The sequence below is a fragment of the Molossus molossus genome, unplaced genomic scaffold (genome assembly GCF_014108415.1).
Source record: "Molossus molossus isolate mMolMol1 unplaced genomic scaffold, mMolMol1.p scaffold_m16_p_13, whole genome shotgun sequence".
Taxonomy (NCBI): domain Eukaryota; kingdom Metazoa; phylum Chordata; class Mammalia; order Chiroptera; family Molossidae; genus Molossus; species Molossus molossus.
Window position 1 is genome coordinate 72,874,376 of NW_023425348.1, and position 25,059 is coordinate 72,899,434.

Here is a 25,059-nt window from a genome sequence, read left to right on the forward strand (position 1 = left end):
ACCCGTCCGCGGTCACACAGCTCGCCAATGGGGATTTGCCTGGCTCTCAGAAAATAAGATTCTTGGGTCTTTCATGAGAGCAAGCTGCCCTGCACCAAATGCTCTAAGCCGGCACGGTGGACAAAGGCTCGTCTCGGCGGGCCCACCTCACCCCTCTGCCCGAACTTCGCTTCTGCACCCACAGCCCCATCAGCCCTGATGTTGGCAGGAACGGGAGGCTGGGCTGGGTCCAAAGCCAGAGGGTGCACGTGGACCCCTTAAGAGCTTTCTTCCACCAAATCTCAAACACTGAAGCAGTAAAAGGGGGGCACGGACAGCTGTCAGAGGCGGCTGGTCTTGTGGGAGGAGGAACACCCGAGAGCGGCCTGGCAGCCCGACTCCAGGTACTGCCTGAGCTCCGCTCCTGGCCCCGTCCTCAGTGTCTGCAGCCAACAGCTCAGCCTCTCAATGGACCTTTAAGAAAGGAAATTCAGTTCCCTCTGGAGGTGGGATTTTCCAGCAAGACTGGAGACAAAGGGGACTGTTGCTGCCATGTTATAAAAACACTCCAAAGGAATGAAGCCCCTGGCCCAGCAGTTCCCCGTCTCCTCCTTTTCTGTGAGCACCGGTGGGCCCAACAGTGGGACAGGAAGTCATATGCAACAGGCAGCTCCTGAGGGCACTGGCGGCAGGCTGGGCCAGGCCCTGTCCTGTCTCCAGTCCGTTATCTGGCACTGCCACTTCCTTGGCCTGCACAACCCCTGCTCCATTCCTTTTTGGAGGCCGGGCAGATGCCCACCCTCAGGTTGGCCACCCAGGACCCAAGAACTCAAGTCTGATGGGGAAGAGGCTCCGGGTAGCTGGGAGTGAGCGGCACCGGTCATGCTGGGTAGAGGAGGTGCTGACCGAGAGAACCGGCTTCCCAGGTCTCACCTCTCTCCTGGGAGCGGGAGGGATCCATCACCCTGGATCATGTGCGTTCCCTGTGTTATTACAATCGCGCCTTCCTGCCTGGGCTCAGGTATGCCTCTTCCTGTCTGTGACCTCGGGTGCCCCGCTGACCTGTTCTCAAGGCCGCAGCCTGCTCATCTGTAAATGATGGTGATGGTTCCCTCCAAGAGCTCATTGAGGATCTGTTAGACAGCTGGGTAATTAAGTGCTTTATAACTGTAAAGCTTTGTCTAGATGCTTCTAGCCTGTGCAACAATAAACCAGATGCTATTACTCCCAAGCTTAACCCTCGGCAAGGACAGCCCAGCACGCGTAGGCACTGTGGCCACACCAGCAAGCAAGGGACCTGGGGTCTGGACCACCACTAACTAGGAAGTGCTTCGCTGACTTCTCGTCTCTGAACCAATAGGTGGATGAAATCCAATTTTTAGAGTTCTTTGCAATCCTTGGGTAGTGGCTCATGATAAATCTAAAGTCTGTACGTGTGTTTGTTCAAAATAGTACTCACTGAATTAGTTCTTTGTGACATCTGGTCTACCTCATCTTCTGGCTCCCTGGCTACTGGCAGGGCTCAGTTTAGAGGGAATTAAGGGCAGGGACTGAAGAAGGTGTATATGAGAGGGAGAGAAAACCTGCATTTGGGTAGATGGGATATTTAAAGTCACCACTGCTTTTGGATTATTTATGCATTGAACAAGATTTAGTTATTCTAGTGCTTCCACAGATTTCTGCAAACTAATTATACTGACAATAGCAGCTACGTGTGTGAAGAGTTTGCTCCGTGCTACGTCCTTTAAATGTATTACCTCATTTGATCTCCATGAAAACCTTTGGAAGTAGGTCAAGCCATTTTCCATTTAAAACTGGAGAAACCGAGGCCTCAGAAATGAAATAACTTCCTCAAAGCACATAACAGGCAGAGCAGAGAGCCCTCATTATGGTCTTTGACTCCAAAGAGTCCAACCTTTAGGCTCTATAGCCTATTTCACTAACTGAACAAAATATTTAAGTGCCTACTATGTGCTGGGATCGTTGTGCGCACTGGGGACCGTTGTGCATGCTGGGACCGTTGTGCGCACTGGGGACCGTTGTGCGCACTGGCGACCGTTGTGCGTGCTGGGACCATTGTGCGCACTGGGGACCGGTGTGCGTGCTGGGACCGTTGTGCGCACTGGGGACCGGTGTGCGTGCTGGGACCGTTGTGCGCACTGGGGACCGGTGTGCGTGCTGGGACCGTTGTGCGCACTGGGGACCGGTGTGCGTGCTGGGACCGTTGTGCGCACTGGGGACCGGTGTGCGTGCTGGGACCGTTGTGCGCACTGGGGACTGTTGTGCGTGCTGGGGACACGATGGGAACAAGGCCGACCTGTGACACTGACATTCTAGCAGGGTGAGGAGGCAGGACAAGCAAGCAAACAGATACGTAAGGAAGGTCATTGTGGATGGAGGAAGGTGCTCTGCAGGTGATGGGGAATGACTGGCAATGGGAGACACTTCCTGGGCGCACTGCAGACCATAAACAACTCACTTCAGGGTTTACTGGATGGACCGGTCTGGGGAACACATGGAAACGAGTACTTAATTCATCCAACAGCTCTTCTTTCTTTTACTACCATTTTGGGTAAACAGATGGAAATTTAATGCACAAAAAGGAGGACAGCAAAAGAGAGAAAAGAGCTTAACTTTGCAAATCTTCTTGAAATGATATTTAAGGGAACCACAAGCCAGTCGCATGAAGCCCCCACTGCCATCATCTCTATTATCTGGTACGAAAACACTTTCGCAAGCTGAGCAAAAGATTAACGAGCCCACTTCAGACAGCACCCAGCCGACGTGCGGGCGCTTCCTATTTATGTAAAGTGCTCGTGGAAGAACCACCCCTCGCATCTGGAGAGGAACAAAGGGGCGCCTCTCTCCTCGCTGGGCACCCCACTTGTGTTGGGAGCATTTCCCCAGAACTGGGGAAACCCCACGGAAGGGGCACTGAGGCTCACAGAGCTGCAGGCGGAGGGGCCATCCGAGGGGTCTCTGAGGACCCACAAAGCCCCACCAAGAAGCATCTGCCTAAACGACAATGAGTGATGGCAAAATATAAAACAAACACCTCATTTTTGTGTTTTTAAAGTGTAGATCCATTTCTGTCATGAAATATGCACTTTGAAACCACCAAAGCCCTTCTGTTCCCGTTCATTGCCCGTGGCCCTGCCTGTCCCGACCTCCTGTGGCTGCCTTGAAGGCCCAGTTAGAACCCCAGCCTGTCCTGATGCCATCGCCCCAACTACTCCAGCCCTCTCAAAGATCCTCTTGAACATGATGATGGCGAAGAGGATGACGACTGACACACCATGTGCCAGACTATTCTAAGTGCTTCCGTATATTAACTCAGTCAACCCCCACAACGCCCCTAGGAGGTCGGTACTGTGATCCCCATGCTAAGAACAGACTGAGGCTCCGAAGCCAAGCGACACGCCCGGGGCCACCCAGCGCTCAGAGGCAAAGCTGCAGGGAATCCAGGCGGGCTGAGGGTCTGACGGCTCACCGAAGGCATTATCGTGACCCGGCTTCCTCCCACACTGTCTGCTGGCTGGTGCTCATTTTTTCCTATCTTGTTTTTTTCTTTCCTCCCTCATTAGGCTGGAGACTCAATCACATGAGCCACTCTTCACAGTCCTCACATCCACTCCCCACTGATCCACAGAAGCACCGGGAGGGGTGTGAGTTAGTGAGTGAGCACTTGAGACGGTATCTGTCTATTACACGTGCTGTGATGCTGGCGGTGATAATTAGTAGTGGGGTTTGTAAGTGGCTGCATTATTAATGACTGTTGTTAGCAGCAGCGGCTATATTAGCAATACCAATAGTAGTATTAGTAATTGTATTAGCAGCAGTATTACTAACCCAGATAACACTTGAGACCACATTTTAAGAAATGTCAAACTACATCAATGAACAGAGACTCTTCTGGACGTCAAACATGTCGCGGGAACATGTCTGTGACCACTATAATAACGAGGAGGAGGCGGAGGCCGCCGTGGAGCAGGTACTTCTCCTGCACCAGCGCTAAGCGCTTCACTGTATTACCTCATTGACCCTGCCAGCCAGCTTATCATCTTCACCATTTCACCCGGGAGGAACCGAGGCCAAGAGGAGCCGACAGGTCCTACTGCTAGAAGTAGCCGACCAACACGTCCAGGATGAGCCTTTGGAGGTCTCCGAAGCCGCAGGTGGGGGCTTCAGGTGGAGTGGATGGGACCCGAAAGGGCTGACACCTTTGCTGACTCAAACCTTTTCAAGTTCTGCTCGCAGTCCTTGCTGGAAACCTCTTGGCTAGCGTGACCCGGAACAGGGCAGCCTCTTCCTCCAGCATCTCGCCTGGAGGAGGGCTTCGGCCTTTGAGCAGCAGCCCCCGTAGCCACTGCAAAACTAGCTCTATGGGAACTGGGGGCTAAAACTGGCACTGAACCCACACTTTGGCCCTTGGTTCCTCCTGAACTGTCCTGGTGCTGCAGGACGATGTAGCGTCAGCTCAGGCTGCGGTGCCTGGTGGGGTGGAGGTGGGGACCTCGGTAGGAAGGTGAGCAGCATGGGCAGGGCTTCCTGCCCCCTCAGTCTCAGAGGGGTTCAGGCACTGGGAGGGAACGTGGTGTGGGGAGAGAGCAAACAAACAGCAGCCAAGCACAGAAACCGCCGAGCTGGACGGCCAGGGCAGTACCTTCCGGACCACGAGCTCAGCACTGTCCTTCCGTTGCCCCTGCGGTGGGGCTCCCCCTGCAGCTTCTTTCCGCACCTCGTTTCCTATCCCCTGGCTCTGCCGCACTGCTCCCCACCTCCCCTCCCAGGTAGGTACCAGGTTCCCGCTGCCGAATAACCACGACCCATTAATGACCATGGTAGCGGATATCTCGCATTTACCATGTCCCGAGCACTGTTAGTTGTCTAGAGAACATGGGCTTCAGAGAGACTGCTGGCCAAAGGCTCTGATATCAGAAAGAGGTAGATTAAATCTCACACATACGTCTTTGAAAAGCAGTTCCCTCTTTAGACAGACTAACTGGCTAAGAAATCATGACACCAGACGTTTCTAGGCTTCATCCCAAATGAGACTGGTTAGGCCCCCGGGTTCCGCCTGGCTCTGTGTCCTGAAGACCAGCAGACCCCGAGACTTCTGAGTGTGCCCCCCTCCACAAAGGGGCACCGTGCAGGGTTGGGGAGGGGGATACAAGGGGTCGGGTCGGCACTCGAGGCATAAGCAAAAGGCCTGGTTTGTGGACAGGGGCCCACTGTCGTTCCCAGTGTTCCCAGACTTTCCTCCAGGGTCCGGCTCCTGCAGGGCAGATGCACTGGGGATGTCACCTGGGGAGCGCGGGCCCTGGAACCTGAGGTTCTGAAGCAGAGACCTGGTCCACCGCCTGTCTCCCTCAGCCCCTCTGCACCTGTAACTGTCTGTCTCTGGGTGCCCTGTTCGATGACATGCCCTCCTGCACTTCACCTGCCGCCCCCACACGCCCAGGCGGCTCTTCTCCTACGTCCCAGACTCCTCGCTCCAGACGACGATGGCCCAGGAGGCTCCTCCACCCAGTCCGAGTCCAGCTCCCATCCCTCAGCCTGCACGCAAACTAGCAAGGGCAACAGTCAGCCAGCTGGCTGCCCCTTCTCCTCCAGACCGGGAGGGAAGAGGCTCCCCCATCTCCCCGGGCAACCCCAGATTTCCAACAGCAAGTTCTTTCCCTTTCCAGCTTGGTCTCAGGTGATGACACGCCCTGGGCCACAGCTGTGACTCACCCTTCGTGTGAGACCTGCCTTGGGCCTTGCTGGTGCCCATGGTGCAAAGCTGCCCACACGAAAGGCATCCTGGGAGGGTGCGGGGAGGTTCCAGCTGCCAGGTCTCCCTGGGCGGCGAGGGAGGCGTCCTGGGAGGGGAGAGGCAGGTGGAGCTGCCGTGGTCCCAGAGGAGGTGTCCCCAGAGGCTGGGACCCACCCAGTTGTCTTAGAGCTTTAGGGCAGGTCTCACAGCTGGGTGGGTGAGCTGTAGCCTGGTATGGTCGAAGGCATACCGCAGAACCAGAGAGACCTGGTTCGAATCCCTGCCCAACTACTTAGCAGCTGGACGCCCCGCCTGTGCCCTCATTTGTAACACAGAGGCGATGCCGGCACCTGCCTCGCTGGTTTGTTATGGGGCACAGAAGAGACAGAAGCAGGCGGAAATGCCCTTTACATCTGCTCTCACTTTGTCTTCCCCGACGAGATCGCTTAGGCCCATTTTGCAGGCGAGGCGTCTGGGGCATGGAGGGGCCCCTGCTGCGAGGCCTGTGTTCCTTCCCCTGGTGCCTCCTGGCTCACAGCAGTGCAGATGGAAGTATGTCACGGAGCCTTCGTGTCCTGGCAAAGCTGCCCACTCTCACCCTGAGCTCCCCGTTTCTACAACTCCCTCCACCCACCTTCTCCCCTCCTGGACCAGAGCCCTTGAGGAGGGAGAGACTGAGACCGAACAGCGTAGGGCCGCTCGTGGCTCAGCAGGACATCTCGATGAGCTTTACACAGGAGGGATGAACACGTCCCTCCCACCAGCAGCTCAGATGTGGCCACGCAGCCCCTGACTGGAAGGAAGAAGGGTCGTTCCTTCAAAGCAGAAATCTATGAGCACAGACTTGAGTGGCCCGTGAATGGTGCCGTGTGGCCAAACCCACGCCATCAAACAGCTCCTCGGCCCACATGTACAAGGCCGTGGAAGAGTCACTCATTCCCAGCAGACCCAGAAATCCCCACACCCTCAAATCCCCAAACAGAGGACCCCAGGGCTACACACCCAAAATCAGACACTGAGCAGTTCTGGCCGGGGACCTGGCAGCCACGCTCCTGACATGGGACAGAGAGAGGAAGCGAAGGGAGGGGGAGAGACAGACAGACACACACCCCAGCCTCACAAAGGCGGTGCTCCATCGGCCTGCAGCTCCAGCAAACTCTAGCTACTGTGTACAAGAGGGTTTCCCAGATGTGTCAGAAGGTACTAGACTGAACGGGTGATCACTTCGTAAGGTATACAAATGTTTAATCACTATGTTGTATACCTGAGCTAATATGTCCACTGTAACTGAAAAAAGAAAAAGAGAGTATCAGAGAGGTGGGGCCTTGAGGGTATCACAGCCCAGCCTGCGGCCACAGGTGAGCTCTTGGCCCAGGAAGGCCGCCGGGCTCTGCGGGCCCCGCCCTGTCAGCGTGAGCCCGTGCACGGCCGGAACCAGGCCGCCGAGAGCGGTCGGGCTGTCTGCAGGCCTGGGTGTCCTTAGGATGTCCTCCTGCTAGTGCCCAAATCTGGAATTTCGGGGTTCTTTTTTTCTAACAGTGGTTCCGGTTTACCATGCATCTGATACTCATTGGAAATGACTCATGGGAAGAGGCCTTTGCTACCCATTTCTCTATGCCACCGACGGTGTGGTTTTAGATAATGAGACTTCGAAACACACACACATATGTACATTACCATTCAAGCTTAGCTATTTACAGACAAGCAACTCAGCTCCTACAGAAACTTTGAGGTGATGTTCTAGAGTGTCAGGGACTGGGAACCCTCCCAGAAGGCAAGCCAGAGGGCAGCCACAAAGACATCGGGGAATCTGGGCACAGCACTGCAGAGGAGCACCCCCTGGCTGGCCCCACGGCCCACGGCACGGTCCCAGCCGGCGGCCAAGCAGCCAGCCCAGGGCAGCAGATCCGAGGAGGGCTCCTTGTCCTCCTCTCCCGGCCGCTTTGCTGGGTGACCAGGCTCAGTCTAGAACCCTCGGGACCTTACCGAAAATAAGCCAGCCACCTCCTCTTCCCTTACCCAAATGTTGTCCTTGCCCTTTTCCCTTCCCAGCAACTGCAGCAACCACAACAATTTCTTCACAAAGTAGAAACAGCTGGGCTTAGAGCCCCACTCTGGCTTCACCTCCCTGCTAGACGCTTCCTTCAGAAAACCCGGGGCCTCCACCCGATGCCTTCGTGCCCTGTGTCAGAGCCAGAGTGACTGCCCCAGCCCTGTCAATATGGTCCATCTCCCAGAGAAGTAAGACAATGATGATCTAATAGTGATATCACTAATAACAGTGGTGGCAGCATTTACTGGGAATCTACATTGTGCCCTGGGCTGCTGATGCTTTACTCCTCTCGTAATGACAGACAGTGCACGCAGTGGTTATGAGCAGGGCCTATGCAGCCCTGGCACATGACCCTCTGCCTCCACTTCCTCATCTGTAAAATGGGACTGTGGAGAGCACCCGTTTCCCGGAAGTGTGGGCATTAGATGCATTAACACGTGTCAGGTGCTCAGCACAGCGCCCGGCACACAGCGAATGCTCAGCAAATGCCGACCACCGCCAATAATTCTTACAGCTGCTGCGCTACCACCCTCACGCTTACAGCCAGGGGACGGAGGCCTAGGAGGCTAGGACTTTGTACAAAGGTGTCAAGGGCCATACATGCCGGAGTTGCTGTTTGTGTCCAGGCCCCCGACCCTTCATCTCCAGCTCCCAGTCTGACATATGTCTGCAGGACAGCCAGTGTGCTCCTGATGGCTGTTTTTTTGAACTGGGAGCAGGAATCTAGTTTTGCACTTTTGTGTTCTGTGACCATGCAGACACTAGAGAAGTGGGCCTGGCTGTGGCGTAGGAGTAAGGACCACAAAGTTGCTGAGACTCAATGCCACCCAGAGACATTGGGCAGCTGGGGCAGGGGGCGGGAAGGTGCTGGCTCTTTCTGTATCCGGCCCCAGACACCTGCTTCCTTGATGGGCGGGAGACCTGCCCTCCCCCCCCCCCAGCCCTGCTGGGTGGTGGCATGCAGACAGGGCCTCCCAAACCAAAGGTGAGTCTCTCCTGCTTTCTGGACCTTCAAGCACACGACTCTCGAGCCCATGGACAGACCCTGCCTTGGGTGGCCATGTGGTGGTTTCCAGGTGACATTCATACCAGCATATATGGTGTTTTAGAAAAATGATAAAAAAAAAAAAAAAAAAAAACTCCCACAAACTCTTTCTCTCTAGGCAGAAACATTTAAAAAGTGGTTCTCTGAGTGAGATTAGAAAAGGCACCCTGTCCTGAGGCTCCCAGGACCCCATGTGCGTCCTTCACTCGGCCCCGCTCGGCCCTGGTGCGGTGCCACCTGGCCACCTGCACCGAGCGGCCCTGCCGGGGCGGGAAGGGCTGGGAGCCAGCAGGCCTGGACCCTGGGGCTGTTCACCCACTAGAGATCGAAGAGCCTGCCAGAACCATGATGTCTCATCTGTAAAATGAGTGGATGGGACAAAAACGTGCCTCAGATCCCTAAAAGTGACATCACTGTCATCAAAAGAGGTGACAGCTACCCCGGAGGAAAGGCCAGTGACCACTCAGACACTGTCCTTGGTGCTGTTTCTCAGAGCATCAGTTCACCTGATTCTCACCCCCACCTTTCCAGGTAGGTGTGGAAACCTCATTTTGGAAAAGAGGCACCTGAACTTCTCGGGAGCCCAGGAAGTGAGCACCGGGGCAGGCAAAGCCCACACAGAGGCCAAAGCCCACACTCCAAGCCTCACTGACCTCTTGCTGCTACGTCAGCCCAGGGAAAACCACCCCACTGCCTCCCTGGGTCAGGCCTCCCATCTGCATTCCCAGCCCACCCCATGACAGCCACCTCCTGCCCACCGATCAGTCGGTCGGTCAGTCAGTCAGTCCACACACGCAGGGTGGCCTGTCCCGCCATGTGTGCAGCCCCAGGAAGACTCCTACCGCTCGTTGTTCAGGGCCATTCTCGGGGGGTCCAGGTTGGGGTTCTCCATGGACTCCATCTGTGGACACCGCAGGAAGTAGTAGAGCGTGTGGAGGGCATCGGGGGACCAGGTGATGGGCTGTGGCGGCTGGCGGGCCTGGCGGGCGGGGCTGGAGCCGGGACACAGGGGGCGGCGACCCTGCATGTGGTGCATGGCTCGGGAAACCAGGTCGCCTGGGGGGAGAGCAGAGGGAGAGAGAAACAGAAAACAAAGTCTGAGTCCACAGCCCAGATTCTTCCAAGGAAACTGTAGCGAAAGTCCCGTAATTACTGTTTACCCCGGAGCCAATAGGCGGAGGTGGAAACTGTCACCCAGACACACAACAGCAATTTAGTTCCCTTTCACTTCCAGTCTTGCTTTAGCAGCTGAATGAAACACTTGGCAAGTGCCTCCTCCAGAACTTAGGCTAATGTAGTTTCTTTTTCAACATCCCCTCTCTCTCCACCACCCCACGGGCCTCTCCCGGTTCTCCGACCAAGGGAGCCTCTCTGGGCACTTCCCCCAGCCTAGTGTGACATGCCCTGTGCTGTCTTGTGCAAAGGCCCAGGTACTTCAGTAAAGGAACCGCCTCAATCCCCAAGCACGTCGAGCAAAACGACCACCACCACTGGGCACTCACTATGTGCTAAGTGTTCACTTCCCTAGAAATAGGATTTGAGTCTATCCTTAAAATGCTGGGGCCTAAGTATTTTACAGATGAAGAAACTGAGGTCTATCCAGGGAACGAATACTCACAGACCCCACACATTTCCCTGGTCACAGGGAGGCCGTGGCACACACAGGCCGTTAACTAGCCAAGGTCAGGTGACTAGTAAATGACATTTGAACCCAGGCCTGTGTGACTCCCAAGTCTATGAGCTGAGCTGTGACCTGGGCTCTGGCCTACCCTACTTGTGGGGTCCTCAGGGCCCCATATCCTGTGTTTTTCTGCCCAAGTCTTTTCAATATGCCACCGGCCTGGGCAGGAAACATCCCCTCATTGTGTGAGGCCACAATGCTGAGAAAGGATGAGCGAACCAGCCCCAGGCACCTGCAGGCCCCTCTGTTCTGGGCCAAGTGGCGCCTTCCCATTCTCCTCAGGCCTGGGAACTCCGGGGGCCTCCCCTGTGGGTCAGCTTCCCCCATCTGGACATGGTTGACCCCAAGTGGAGAGAAATATGCAGGCTTTAATTTGGCAAGTGAAGTGTCATTCAATGTATGGTAGCACCAGTCCATTCATTTATTCAATGCACCTGCTCTCTACAGCTTCTGTGGGTCGAGTACTCCAGTCCCCGGTGTCCCCAGCACCCTGCACGGGACCTACTGCATAACGGGTGTGCAGCAAACATTTAGAGAATGAAGAAATAGCCCTTACCTTTGTGACATTTTAAAATACGTCTGGGGAGCTTGATCTGAGCTCATTAGCTGCCCAGTTCCTCTGTGACAGCACAGTGACGGTGTGCTTCCGAGCAGGGACGATGACACCCTGAACTGGAGCTCTCCACTGGGAAAGAGCCCTCGGTTCCCTGGCCCAGGCCCTCACTCCGCTCTGCACACCTGACTGCTCACTCCCTGAAGCTGTGGCTCCGCTGCCGGGTGCCTCCTGGCAAACCCCAGGTCCAAGAGCGTTGAGGGCGGCGAGTTACTGACAACTGGCTCCCATCCCCAAGACTCTGATTTAACTGGTCTGGGGCAGGACCCGGGCATCAGTACTTTGTACAAATCCCCTGGTGAAGCTACTGTCCAGCCAGGCTGGAGAATCACCAGTAAGTGGACACAAACCTAGATCCCAGACTCAGACTAGCCTGGCTTCAAATCAGGGCTCTGCTACTTCCAGCCACGAGCCTTACATCCGTTACTGATCAGAGCCTTGGTTTCCTCATCCGTAAAACAGAAACAATCACATCTAACCTACAAATCGTGAGGATCCAATGAACTCATCACAGAGGAAGTACCTGGTACGGGTTAAATACAGCACCAGCAGATCACGTCCTGTTTGATGCCTCTGGCCTCGGGCTGCCCCCGTGGTGCTCGCCCTCTGCAGGCCGCTGTGTGCAGGCCAGCCCTGCCCCACGTGTCCCAGGACAGGAGTCCAGGTCCTGAAGTGCCAGCTCCTAGCCCTGCCCCCAGGTCTTGGGTGGGAGAAACCGGCACCGACACCCCTCGCCCGCTGCCCCAGCCCAGCTGGTTGTTCGGCTGAAACCTGGCTCCCGCTTCTCCAGGTCACGCCATCGCTCCTGGCAGGACCACAGGACCACGAGGAGGAGAAGTCAAAGAGCCTGCGACAGCATCCGAGAGAAATCTGGTGGAAGTACCACTGACAGACAAGGTAGAGGTCATCACCACGAATCACGTGTGTGACGGTTTTCCTGGTATTGGTGTAGAACCCTTCGGCAGCACACTTCCAGCCAGAACGCAGGCAAAAAGAAAAAAAGAAAAAAAATCCAGAAAGAAACGGGAGCAAAGGGATAGAAAGGCGTCTGGAAGGTTCGGGAGAACCGTGGAGGCGGCAGAACGGCAGCTGGAGGTGGGGTCCCTGGACCTCTGGGCTCCAAGCCCATTTGCGAGCCGTCAGTCTCACAAAGACCAATGGGACAGATGCCTGCAGACAACCTCATCAGGCCTCTGACGACTTACATGTTCTGTATCTCTTGTTTATGGCCAAAGAGAGCCGCTCGCTTTGGCAAGCCTCCCAGAGCTCTTCCTCCCAGCCACCTTAGGTTTTCCAGGCTTGGTGATAGACACGAAAAGACAGACACAATCTCATTCGGTCTTTACGACCACCCCGTAAGGGAGGTATTTTCTTTTTATAGGCGAGGAAACAGGCTCACAGAAGTTAAATGATAGGTCCCAGTTGCACAACTAGTAAGTGAACCGGCCGGGACGTGAACCGGGGGCCCTGTGTCCCGGCCGCGTGCTCTCAGCTGTTGCGCCGTTGAGCTTCAAGTGTGGCCTGCAGACGGGGACAGGTGTGCCAACTGTTCGTTACTGGGTCACAAGTTAATTTTAGAAATTTCAGAAATTAAAAAACTCCCATAGTAATGCCTATCCGATGTAATAATGAAAAAAACTGGTCACATGCCTTTTACGACTTCTATTTCACTTTTCCAGACATTTATGTTCATTGTGTTTCATTCACGTTTCGGTCTGCAACAGAGTGTGGGGACAGGGCGGAGAAACCCCCGGCTGGGGCGAGAAGCCGGAGCCCAGACTGGGCTGTGCTCCTGCTCGAGCACAGGTGGGCACAGTCAGCACTGCTTCTGGAAAATTCCTGCACTCGAGAATCACTTGATCCTACGTGCGATGAAACCTCAGTCTGAAACACCCACCAGGCATGAAAAACAAGCCCTTGCTGCTTGTTAATCACGAGAGCCTTGATCAGAGGTGCTACAGGTTTCACTCTGGTCTGCACAACCCTCATTATGTGCCAAATAAAACTAGCAGAGAGCCTGAAATTGAGCACTGTCTTCAAAACCAGGCTCGTTCCATCTGGTTGCTTTTAAAGAGAAGGGTTCTGTTTTGTTTATTTCTTATTGCCTCTTATTTACATTTTCATGGGTAGAGAGGGACAGAGAAACACACCAGTGCCCAAACTCCCTGTGCAGCTAGACCTGATGCAAGAAAAAAACTTCTTGACCTACCTGGCAGGCTGGTCTTGGCAAGGTGCAGGGAGTTTATGCCTGTTAAACCTGGGGTAAGGTTTTAGGTACAAGGTGCTCAGTGCCAAGTATCGCTAACCTCATTAAGTTCTTTAGTCTCGGGGAGAAAAATTGCACTGTCTGCCTCCACCTTGTCTCCTCCCTCCCTCACAGTGGGTGAGCAAAAACCCTGGTTTCAGAGCACGGGCGCTCAGGCAGCTAGGTGCAAGACAGACTGCTCCGTTGTCAGTGAAAAGATGCTACAGGACTGCTTCTTCCCTTTGCCCCGAGGAGTGGCTGGACCAGGATGTGCACTGATCCGATGAGGGTTTTAGGAGGTGCACACTGGACGATGGAGAACTCATTCCTTAATAACTAACACACACACACACACACACGCACACACGCGCGTGGCATCTGGTACTCTTCTAATCACTAGGGATACAGGACATCAGGGGACAAAACAGAGAGGTCTCTATTCTCATGAAGCTGACATTCTAGTCGGATGAGCGATGACAAACTATTTACATAGGAATAGATGACAAATGTCAAGTGGCCATCAGTGCTTTGCAAAAACCCAAAGCCATAAGAGAAGACACAGAAAAGCGAGAGTGGGGTGCTCCTCTATGCAGGGTGCTCAGGGATGTCTAACAAGATGTCATTTGGGCAGGGACTTGAAGAAAGTACAAGCCCAACATACTTGAGTATTTGGGGGGAAAGGCCCTGGGCTGGGAGGTCCTTGGCCAGGGGCTGAGATGGCTGGAGCACAGTCACCAGGGAAGAGTAGTAGGCAATGCAGCCAGATCGAACATTCGATCTTGGGCTGTGGTGAGCATACTGGATTTGACAGAGTGAGCTAGGAAGCCATGGCAGGCATGAGTGGGTACTGAGCAGACACGTGACAGAATCCAATTTGTGTTTCCAATGGGCCTGGTTTGGGCTGAGTTGGTAGCAGTGGAGGTGGTGAAAGGGGCAAAGTAAAACTAGAGATAGTTTTAGAAGGTAGGACCAGAAGGACTTGCCTCTGGGCTGCACGGGAAGGACACGCCTTTTCCTGAGGGAAGTTTCTGAGACCCCGTGGCCGGGCTGCGGGCGGCAATGCTGAGGCCGCGTGGGGAAGACAGAGGAGCAGAGCCTGCCTGGATGTCTGCCGCCCCGAATGCTGGTGGCAGGGCTGCCAGCCAACGGCCCCGTGTGACGGCAGGACATCGGAGTCAGGCCCGCGGCCTGACGCTTTCTGCTGCCTGACTCGGAGAAAATCACTCTTCTCCTCTGAGCCTCGGTGTCCTCACCAGGACACCCCGCTGAGCTGTTCCGAGGAGAAGATGAAATCCGTGTGAGGACGGAGCGCCATGCACTGCCTTGCACACAGTAGGTACTCAGTGCTCAAAATGCAAAGTACAACCAAGACGCTCTCCAGTGGTCCGAGGGCTGAGTGCACCCCTCACTGTTCGCGGGGCAGGAGAGTTTACTAAACACAGGCTGTGCCGGGCCCGAAACACACCCACTGTCCAGGAGACATTCGTCTCCTGAACACACCGAGCCCCCTTCCTGCATGTCCCTCAAGGGGCAGGGGACCCAGGTGGCCATTCTGTAATCCCCCAGGAGACAGAGCGCCGGAAGTCCGACTTTCTCTCCGCCCTCATACTGATCTGCTCTGTGACCTTGAACCAGGCGCCTTTGTTTTTTATCCTGGGAAGGGGAGGAAGACTGAAGGGAGGAAGCTGCGTCCTCAAGAACCAGAAAGGCCTGTCATTCACTGTTCAGGGTCAGAAAACGCAGAGAGATTAGGAACAGAAGAGGCTGGAGCAGCCAGGCGCGGCCCCATCTGTTCCCGTCCTGCGCGCTCCCACCCTGGCGGGGTGGCTGCCCTCCGCTGGGTGGTCTCGGGACACAGGAGGGACAGCCGAGCAGCAAGAATGTGCAGTTTGATTTCTTAAATAACGGGGGTGACGAGAGGGAGAGATCAGGAGATGCATGGGATCTCTTGCCTCCTGACAGACTCTTTTGAAGCCGCTGTCCAGTGGTAATGACCCAGGCCAAGGGGGTTCCGGCTGTGCTGCACAGAGCCCCGGGGTCCTGGGGAATCTCAGGGCCACTGCGGCTGAGGCCCCCTCCACGCCCTCCTGCAGCCAGAGGAGCTCTGTTCTTCTTCTTTTTCTATGTTGAGGCTTCGGGGATGCTTTCTTTTAAGAAAGAATACTGGCTGCAAATTCACAACTTTTTGGGCCAGGCAGGTAAAATAAATGAGGGGAACAGGCCAGCTAACAGATAACGAGGTATGGGGCCTCGGCTTAGCGGCTCCACAGCCCCTCCCCCATCACTGACAGGCAGGAGTGGGGCCCAGGGTCACAGAGCACCCGAGTTCGCCAGATCTGTGCGTGATGAAGTCACGTGCCGGCCCGGCCGCACAGGTCTGCGGGCCCCGTTTACAGCCTGTGGCCCAGAAGCCCCGAGCTTCCAGGGAAGGCAAGGCCTGGGCCGGCGGAGGAGGCCGGAGCGGAACAGGGCCTCGTCCTCGCCGCCTCTAGAGCCGTCCTCGACTTACTCAGCTCCGAGATGCTCCCCACGCAGGTGGCCAGGAGGGACTGCTCCAGCGTCCGGAGCTCCAGCTGGGCGTAGGCGTCGGCGCGCTCGTCCTGGCCCAGGGCCCCGCCGTTGTAGGGGCTGAAGTACGCCGGGAGGGAGAGGACACCTGCGGGGAGACAAGGCAGACAGGTCACCCCGGGAAGGAAGCAGAACTCTTGGTTGAGCAGGGCCAGAGGCAAATGTCCAGGGTCCCCTGGAGACGAGCCGCCTCTTCCTGCGGACGGCGCCCCGGGGCAGACCGGGAGCGCCCCCCGGAGGTGGGTGAAGCCGGTGCAGACCCGCCGCCCACGGAACTGGCCTGCGGAGGCTCGCGGCCCACACCAGACTTCCACCTTCTCCCACTGACCATTTGCAGTGCTCATTCGGCCCAGGCACGGGGTGACACTCGGGGCGCTGGGGTGACAAAGAGATCTGGCTGTGACCTCACGGAGCTCAGGGGATGGCTGTGCCAGGTGTAAACCTCCACCTGGCGGCCCAGAGGGCAGCATCGCCCCCAGGCCACTCACACCCTGCACTACCCCTTCCCTTCTTCAAGCCGGCAGAGGGACAGGGAGAGACCACAGAGAAAGAGAAGCTGCCTCTCCCCTCCAAGGAGGGGACACGTCCCAGCCGCTGGCCAAGTCCAATTAGTGTTTTTCATTAGCACTTCAGCGGCGGGGGACAGAGCTGTCAGCATCAACGCGAGGGTGACAGCCTGTAAATTTCTCCGACTCACTGCGTCGCTTCTTAGAAAGCACCAGGAAAACAAAATCAGACTGGCTGACAATTACATGTCGGTTCTTAAGAGCATGTGGTCACAGAGATCCCCAACTTCTGGTAACTGCTGTTTCTTCGATCAATGCCTCTTTGTCCACCCACCCTGAACTTCTTGTTTACTTTTCAAGAAAAATACCCACAGGAATTTAATCAGTTTCGGGAAAAATGTCTTGAAATTCCTTGAGATAACAGAAGACCCCTGGGATGTGGCCAAAGGCGGTTAGAATTCCCTGTCCTATACACAGAACGCCCAGAGGACAGCAGCAGCCACAGGGCGCGTGGGAGCAGTGGAAAAGGGGCCTGGGAGCTGGGACTCCTGGGTCTAGGAGTCTGGCTCCATCACTCACACCAGCACTGTGGTCTTGACGCCTCACTGCCTCTGACTCCTAGGCGTGAACTGGAGATGAGGACAGTGAGTAGCCCGCCCTGTGGCCATGAGGATGAACTGAGCTCCCGGGTGCCGCCTTGGACGTGGCTCAGTGTGGCTCAGAGTCAGCACTCTGTGGGGAGTTGTGCTGTTGTCTTCACTTGTCAACCAAGTAGCCAAGCTAGGATTTGAACCTGGGTCTGACTGACTCTAGACCGCACACACTGACCCTCTGAAAGCCCAGAGCCGATGCACACACCGCCCAGCTGCCCTTCAGCTGTCCCGATGTGGTGGCTCGTGCATGGGACAGTCCTGCTGTATTACTGCCCGTCTCGCCCACAGCAGCCCCGGCCGAGCCCTTTGTGTTCCTCTTTCTTGGGTAAAGGCGCCTGGCAGTCCTCGCCTGCCTAGATCCTGGCCACCCTGTGGGTTCAGCCGATGGTCAGCCCTGCCCTTCTTGCCTGCCCATCCCTTGACCCAGCCCCCCTGCCCTCCTTGCTGCCTCACTGCAGCTGGGCACTGCCTGGTGTGGCTGGGTGCCCCCACGTCCCTCTGCCCCTGTGGATGGCAGCGCCCCTCCCATCACATCCGGTTCACTGACTTGGCAAAGCACTTCCCCAAAGCTGTTTCCAGTGGGAAGAGGAGGAAGCACGACTGGTTCCCCTGCCCTAGTCCCCGGCAGAAACTCTCCCCGGCCGCTGAGTGCCCATGAGGCAAAGCTGGGACCAAAACAGGTGATACAAGAGAGAACGTCACGTGCACACGCACTACAAGCTAGACCCACAGACAGCCCGACACTCGGGGGTTTCCGCACAGTTACAGGTCCCAGTGCAGGCCTGGCTCCTCCCCCTTCTCCGTTATTAATCTCCAGAAACAATACTGGGGACATGTGGACCAAATTTGCAGAGCTTAGAGGAAGGGAATAGGAAATTCAGCTGATTTGTCGGACGATTCCCCGAGAGAAATATTATGTCAGTGGATCTAGTAACAGGAGCTGGCAGCTCCATTAATAATGGTTCCCATGTTCCCAGTCATCACCCACCCATAGGGACTTTCACTTAATACTGTAGCAAAAGTAATTATGAACCTATTATTAATAACAGTAACTGATAGCATCACAGCTTTTGTGCACCTTTTGCTCTTAAGAGACGTTTTACATTGAATAATTTATTCTTCCAACAAGGGAGGTAGGGCAGCCATCGTGATTAATAGCCAATAGCCAATAGATCAATAAGGCTGACGATGACTGAGGGCTGACATGCCAGGCACTGTCGTAACGTACTGCATGATCACAGAGAATCCCCCGAGACTCTGTGAGGTGCCCCGTCATGCCCGTCATACAGATGAGAAACCCAAGGTGACTTGCCCTATGTTATTGAGGGTCAGAAACTGACCTGGGGCTAAAATGTCAAATTTCTTGATTTCTGAAATAAAATGACATTCTAACTTTGGCCACCCTGTCCTTTAGTTAAACTCCACTGGAACATTCGCGAGAAAAGGGGTTCTGTTTGGGCCTCGGTTTGATAGCAGGGAATTCAAAGTAAGCCCCAGAGATACAACTTTCCTTTTAACGGGACCCCGGGCACCTCTCACCAACACCCCTGGAGGTCTCCCCTGAAACGCCACAGGAAGGCTGTGTTCTTATTCCCTCTGATCTTTCCACAACAAGTTCCACAGCTTGTCCTCCAAGTCTGCCCCTTAAGAAAACGTTTTTTACATCAATCGAAACCCTTCTCTCTCCCACCCAGGCCCGTTCCTCAGAAGTCCTCACTGCAAATGGAAAGTATGTGCTTCACCCTCTGCCACCCGAGGCCTTCTGTGCCCCCCACAAATTCCCAGCTTTATGACGTGGAGCCAGGGCAAGGTCACTCTGTAAAAAGATTTCAAGAAATAAAAAAAAGAAAGAAAGGGTATTTTTTTTTTCTATTTACTAAAATCCTTAAGAAAAATTATTCATTTTAGTCACAATGGAAGAGAAAGCATGCTGGAATGTTATCCTCGATCCCCTTATTAGTTAAAAAGGACACCCCAAACCCACGCCCGCTGAGCTGTGCAAAGTTGCGGAGAAACCCCCATGCACCATTTAGATGGCGACTGGGAAGTGGACTGAGCGTGAGGCGTTTCTGTGGAACCCATGCACCACCCCACACACTCCGACTGCACAGAGAGCCTCTACATTTCTCAATGTACACACAGCCCATAATCTTCCATCGCTCATTTTTCTCAGCCTGGTTGCGCAACCCTCGAATCTGGGAACTCATTATCTCCTTCCCCAAAGCGCTGCCTCCGCCACCATCCCAACCTCTCTGGGTCCAGTGCCACCTCCACCCAGTTGCCCAACAGACCTGTGAGTCATCCTTATCAACTCCCTCCCTCCTCCGCACAGCCAATCAACAAAGTCTCGCTCCTTTTACCCCCTTAAGATCCTCCAAATCCGTCAGGGCCGTGCCCCAGTTTGGCCACTGTCTTCCCTCACTGGCTACTTGTCTCCCGCCTCCGTCTGACCCCACCCTGTGCCATCCTTTCCTCCGGTCACCTTCCTCTGGAGCTCTGTCCTCTTCAAGGACTTCCCCACTGCCCCTAAAAAGAAGTTCAAACTCCTTTCCACAGTTAAGAATAGATGCCATTCTTATTTCTGTCTCTGAAAATTAGAAACAAAAACAATTCTGCCAGTACACGGGGAGATTCCCAGCACCTCCCTGGAAACCAGTCCAACTGAGAGGCCTGTGCACACCTGACCGCGTTTCTCCACGCCGTTTTCCCAGGGCCGGTCCCTGGGTCTGGAAAAGGGTCACCTTTCTAGGTGCTTCTCCACCGGCGCCCAGAGAGGGTGCCATTGAGTTAGATGGGGACCCACTGTGCAGAAGACTGGGAACCCCGCCTTCTCCATGGTGGCTGCCAACCAGGAATTCAGCCTGGGTTCAGCCTGCAGAGGCCCTGGCTCCTCCAAGCCCGCACCAAGCCCGGAGCTGGACTGCCCGTGCTGCTGACACACTGGACTTTGGGTACAAAGGTTTTCAGAAGCAGGGTTGAGCCCAAAGGCCATATCAGTGGGTGCTGTTCCATTCTCTCCTCTGGAACACATGGGGGTGACCTGATGGCTTTCCAAGTCTTTTCCATCACAGATCCTCCTCTCCACCTGGCCCTCTGTGTGTTCTTGCTCTGCTGTGTACCCCTACAAGCCTCCCCCACCCCTCTCATTTCAACATGTAACTTCTGAACAATTTCCCCCCCCAGTTATAACACCTCCCCCTACACACAATTTTAAATGTAAAGAAAATATCTTTTGTGAAGACTGCATTGATTTATGGTTCTGATTTTCTGAGCAGTCATCAAAAACCATCAAGACTGTGACGTAACTGTCCCCTCAACCCACCAAACCATGACCAGCTGTCCCCAGAGTTGCAAACGTTCTTTTCAGGCCACGGTGACTACAGTGGGCCCAGCGGCCCGTGCAGGCCCGCGTGGAAAGCACCCTCCCCGGCCCCGGCACCCCCACAATCCCCGCCTGGTTTAGGGAACCTCGCCTGTCTCCTGTTTCTCTAACAAGGAAACTGGGGTGCAGAGGACGGCTCTCTCACTGGCAGGGCGTCTTCGGTCTGTTTTCGTAGGACCTGGAAACCTGGGTGGGGGCCGACCCGCAGCTTCTGAGAATGAAAATTATATTCCCCACTGAATGGTTTCCAAGTAGCCCACACAGTTCAACCCTTTTAATTTCTTAAAAAAGTGTTTCCATCCTCTGATCTGGAATTTTATATATAGTACGTTTAATGCTCAGTTGTGTGTTAGTCATACTGAAACAAAGTGCTGAAAACTTAAAGCATGAATATGTTTCAGAGAGACCCAAATGAAACACAAGGGCCGCTGATTCTAAAACAACTTTGCTGAATGGCTTTTCTCCTGAGAGTCTAAATCCAAAGAGGTTGGGGTGTGTGTGTGTGTGTGTGTGGGCGGGGGGTGTTGAGGCAGGAGGAAGGGGAAGGAAATAAGCCTGGAAGTGGAATGGAATATGCCTGACTGGTGAGCTGTCAATCATCCATGTAAAAATGATTCATCAAGAAGAACAGAAGATGGGACCACTGTACTGTGAGAACCAAGAGGTCCAGCTGGGAGGCGGGGAGAGAAGAGCGGGGGACGGGGGTCTCAACTGAGTTTGGGAAGCAGGTTTTACTGTGAGTTAACAATGAATAGAGGGGCTAGCACTCTATGCCAGGAACAGAGGAACCAAAGTTTGATCCCCACAAAGACCCTAGCAATGGTCTTAGTACTATGAACTAGTAGGCAATACTATTACTGGCCCTATTTACCAATGAGGGACACTGAGGTTTATTTTATTTATTTATTTATTTTATCCTCACCCGAGGACATTTTTCCATTTTTTGTACAGATAGAGTGGGAGGGAGAGAGAGGAAGAGAGAGAGAGAGAGAGAGAAACATCGATGTGAAAGGGACACATCAAGTGGCTGCCACCTGCATGACCAACCAGGGCCGGGGACAAACTGCAACCGAGGTTGCCCTTAGCGGGAACCGAACCCAGGTCTCTCTGGACCGCAGGCCAACGCTCTAACCGCTGAGCCAAACTGGCCAGGGCGACACTGAGGTTTTAGATGAGCTAGGTCACAGAGCTGGCAAAGGGCACGGGTGGGATTCAGACCCAGCCTGCCTGACACTGGGGTCCACAACGGTAACCACCGCACCACACTGCCCCTCACTAGTGGCTACCCCCATTCAAGCCCAGGGACAGGACACTCCCCGCTCGCCAGCCCGATGAGCACTGCTCTGTCCCCCTCTTCTGCACGGTCAGGAAGTTAAAAACAAACACGATCGTGCTCTGGTTGACACCTCACCCTGGTGAAGTTACCAGAATACCGTAAGTTAAAGGTGGTCTTCCAGTTAAGTCAGGCCCAGGGGCCAAGAGCTCACCATGAAACAGTAAAATAATAATGTGCATTTATGACCCCCAGGGAGCCCCGGGCCGGGGAACCCAGAGCGAGATCAAAGGCAATGTGCTCACTGCCAGCATCCCCAAATCTCTTTAAAGGGACGGTAAACAGCAGACCTCACTGTGTAGACTGGGCTGGAATTCATCTGCCTTTGAATCCTTGGCAGTCCGGGCCTGCTGGTGGTGGACCTGCTTGGGGAGCTGGTCTTGGGGCTGCCTCTTTCCCCTCCAGCTGGCAGCAGCCCCTGAGACCTCCTCTGACCTCAGGGCTGGCTCACCCAATTCTCAAGGGGCCCCAAGCAGGGTGAGGACTGAGCGTCGGATAGAGGTTGCTGTAAAACCGTAACAGCTCAACAAAGCAGTGGGGGTGGCCCCAGAACCTCCACTACACATGCTGGCTCACTGCTATTTGGGGGAGTTGTGTCATCAAGCACACGTCAGTCTGTCCCAGGCCCAGAGGGGGAAGACTGTGTGCCTGGAAAGAAAAACCAGTAGAGATCACAGATTGCTGCCTAATTTTTTTTTTTGAAGAAAAAATACTAGTAAAACACAGTCTGTTCACTGGCATTTCTCTTCTTTGCAAGAGAATAAAATGAAGCCAAGCAGATCAATTTCAGGAAATTAAACCCACAGGTGAACCCTGGAAAAACCAGCACCAGTCAGCATTGGGCAGTGTGGGGCAGAAAACACACGAGTCAACCTCTGAGCTTTTTCCTTCGGAAAAAGATCTCCAGGGTGTTTAGGATACTTTTTAAGAGATTCTGGGTGGCCTCTTTCCAAGTATTGATGTAACACACCGAGAATTTGAGTGACCCAGGAAGCTTGGGTCTTGCAACTGCTGCCTCCTCGAAAAAAGTATGTACCACATAACCAGGGTCCTTTGTCATATGTCGTCCTTGACCCACGGTGGGCCGAGGGTAACCCTGAGCCACTTTGGTATAAAGGCAACACAACACACACACACACACACACACATACACACACAGAGTAAATGGAGGACCTGAGGATGGAGATGGATGGGCAGTTAAAGTCATCACCCTAAAAGATCGGGCTTTTCCCCACTAACACACAGCCACCAAGGTAAGAGCGGTTCTCTCTATGCTAGTGTTAAAAAGAAATTCGACAGTGAGTCACGGGTTCAATTCTGGTCAAGGGCACGTACCACTGTTGCAGTTCATCCCCAGCCCTGGTTGGGGTTGTGCGGGAGGCAACCAATCGATGTGTCTCTCTCACATTGATGTTTCTCTCTCTCTCTCTCCCCCTCCCTCCCTCCCACTGTATATGATGATAAATAGAAAAATATCCTTGGGGAATAAATAAATAAATAAAATTATATTAAATAGTGTTTTGAACTACTATGTGTTCTAACCTTTGTAAATGTATATGATTTATTAGTATAGTAAAGTGATTATTATCAGGGAAATGGGGGGACGGGAATGATGTATTTATAGAAAGACAAGGGTGACAGAATGTTTCTTTGGAGCAAAGGAATGTCTATTATTTCAAATATGGCAGAGAATTAATTATCGGAAATTACATTTATTTACATATATGTGTGTATATACATATAAAAGAGAATGTTAAAAACATGCACTATAATAGAGTTACTTGTAAAGAGCCCAGAATGGATGTCAACTAACCTAGAAGATAAAATTCTGCGTGGGAGAATTTTAAATGATTTTCCTTCCATTATTCTTCATCCTGTTTTATACTGATTAAATAATGATTTATGTGAGTCAAGTTCTTATGCTGTCCACCTTAAACTTCTCTAGTGCTCTATGTCTACTATCTCAATACACATGAAAAAACGTATTTTAATAAAAATAAAAGCATTGTTACAACCATTGCAAGCTCATAGAAGCAAATAAAAAGCAAATAAGGAAAATCTGGTTGTTTTATAGAAATATTACTAAAAAAATAAGATAAGGGAAAAGGGTAATTCTTTTGGAAGAAACTCGGGCAGAAACCATCCTACATTGCTAACCAGGAGGTGAGATTTTGTCTTCATGCCTCATTCTAGAATCGGCCTTCCGAGAGCCAGCGCCTTCATCTGGCCGGGTGGGGGTGACGCAGGGTGGCTCAGGGCTGCATTCGCAGTGGGACTTCCTGTGGCTTCTGCTGACACTGGGCCCATCTGTGTACCCACTGCGCTGAGCCTGTGTGACCGTGATGCAGCCACGTGGAGGCCTGGACCTCCTACCCCCGCAGTGGCTGGTGCAGCCTGCAGGTGCTGGGACCTGAGAACAGGAGGAACTGGGGAAAGTTCTCACACCACTCGTGGAAAAGGAGGTTCCCACAGCCAACACTGGGGTGGGGGTCAGCGGGGAGAGATCCCTGGGCAGCAGCCCAGGCCAGGAGCAGTGCGGCCGGCAGGAAATGAGCAGTGGGCACACTGTCAGCCCAGAGGACAGGAGAGTGATAAATGAGCCCCAGCACCCACAATGAGCACAAGAAACTCTCCTTGGGGGTTTTAAAAAAAGATGCAAATGTCACAAGGCCCAGGGCAGATGGCCAAGGCGTTTATTAATAGAACATGAATGCGTTCATCAGAAATGTATAGTGCTGGAGCTTGGAGCAAATAGAACCTGTTTCTGCCGCCTTTGGTTTCCATTTCAAAGGGCTTTGCCCTTGAGACTCTCTGGATGATTTAACAGCATGAGTCAGAAGAGCAGGCTTCAAACTCAGCTTTGCCTCTTCCTAGTTGTGAGACCTTAGCCTAGTTTCTTACCCTCTCTGAGCCTCAATTTGCTCATCTGTGTCTATATGCCTACTAATAGCTCCTGATTTACAGGGTTAAGGATTAAAAGAAGTTAAGAAAGGAAGTATTGCCCTGGCCGGTTTGGCTCAGCGGTTAGAGCATCGGCCTGCGGTCCGGAAAGACCCGGGTTCGGTTCCCGCTAAGGGCACGTGCCTCGGTTGCAGTTTCTCCCCTGCCCTGGTTGGTTGTGCGGGTGGCGACCACTCGATGTGTCCCTTTCGCATCGATGTTTCTCTCTCTCTGTTCCTCTCTCTCCCTCCCACTCTATCTGAACAAAGAATGGAAAAATATCCTCGGGTGAGGATGATAAAAAAA

The 25,059-nt window shown here is 53.8% G+C and overlaps 1 protein-coding gene across 1 annotated transcript in view; it reads right to left on the reverse strand.

Moving 5' to 3' along the window:
* The window catches only part of ABTB2 (ankyrin repeat and BTB domain containing 2), a 167,276-nt gene that overhangs the window by 26,053 nt on the left and 116,164 nt on the right, over positions 1-25,059 (reverse strand). Inside the window, exons 2-3 of the mRNA XM_036258268.1 lie at positions 15,881-16,027; positions 9,675-9,888 (exon numbers count right to left, since the gene is read on the reverse strand). Coding sequence (XP_036114161.1) covers positions 9,675-9,888; positions 15,881-16,027 — 361 coding nt within the window. The remainder of the gene's footprint in view (positions 1-9,674; positions 9,889-15,880; positions 16,028-25,059) is intronic.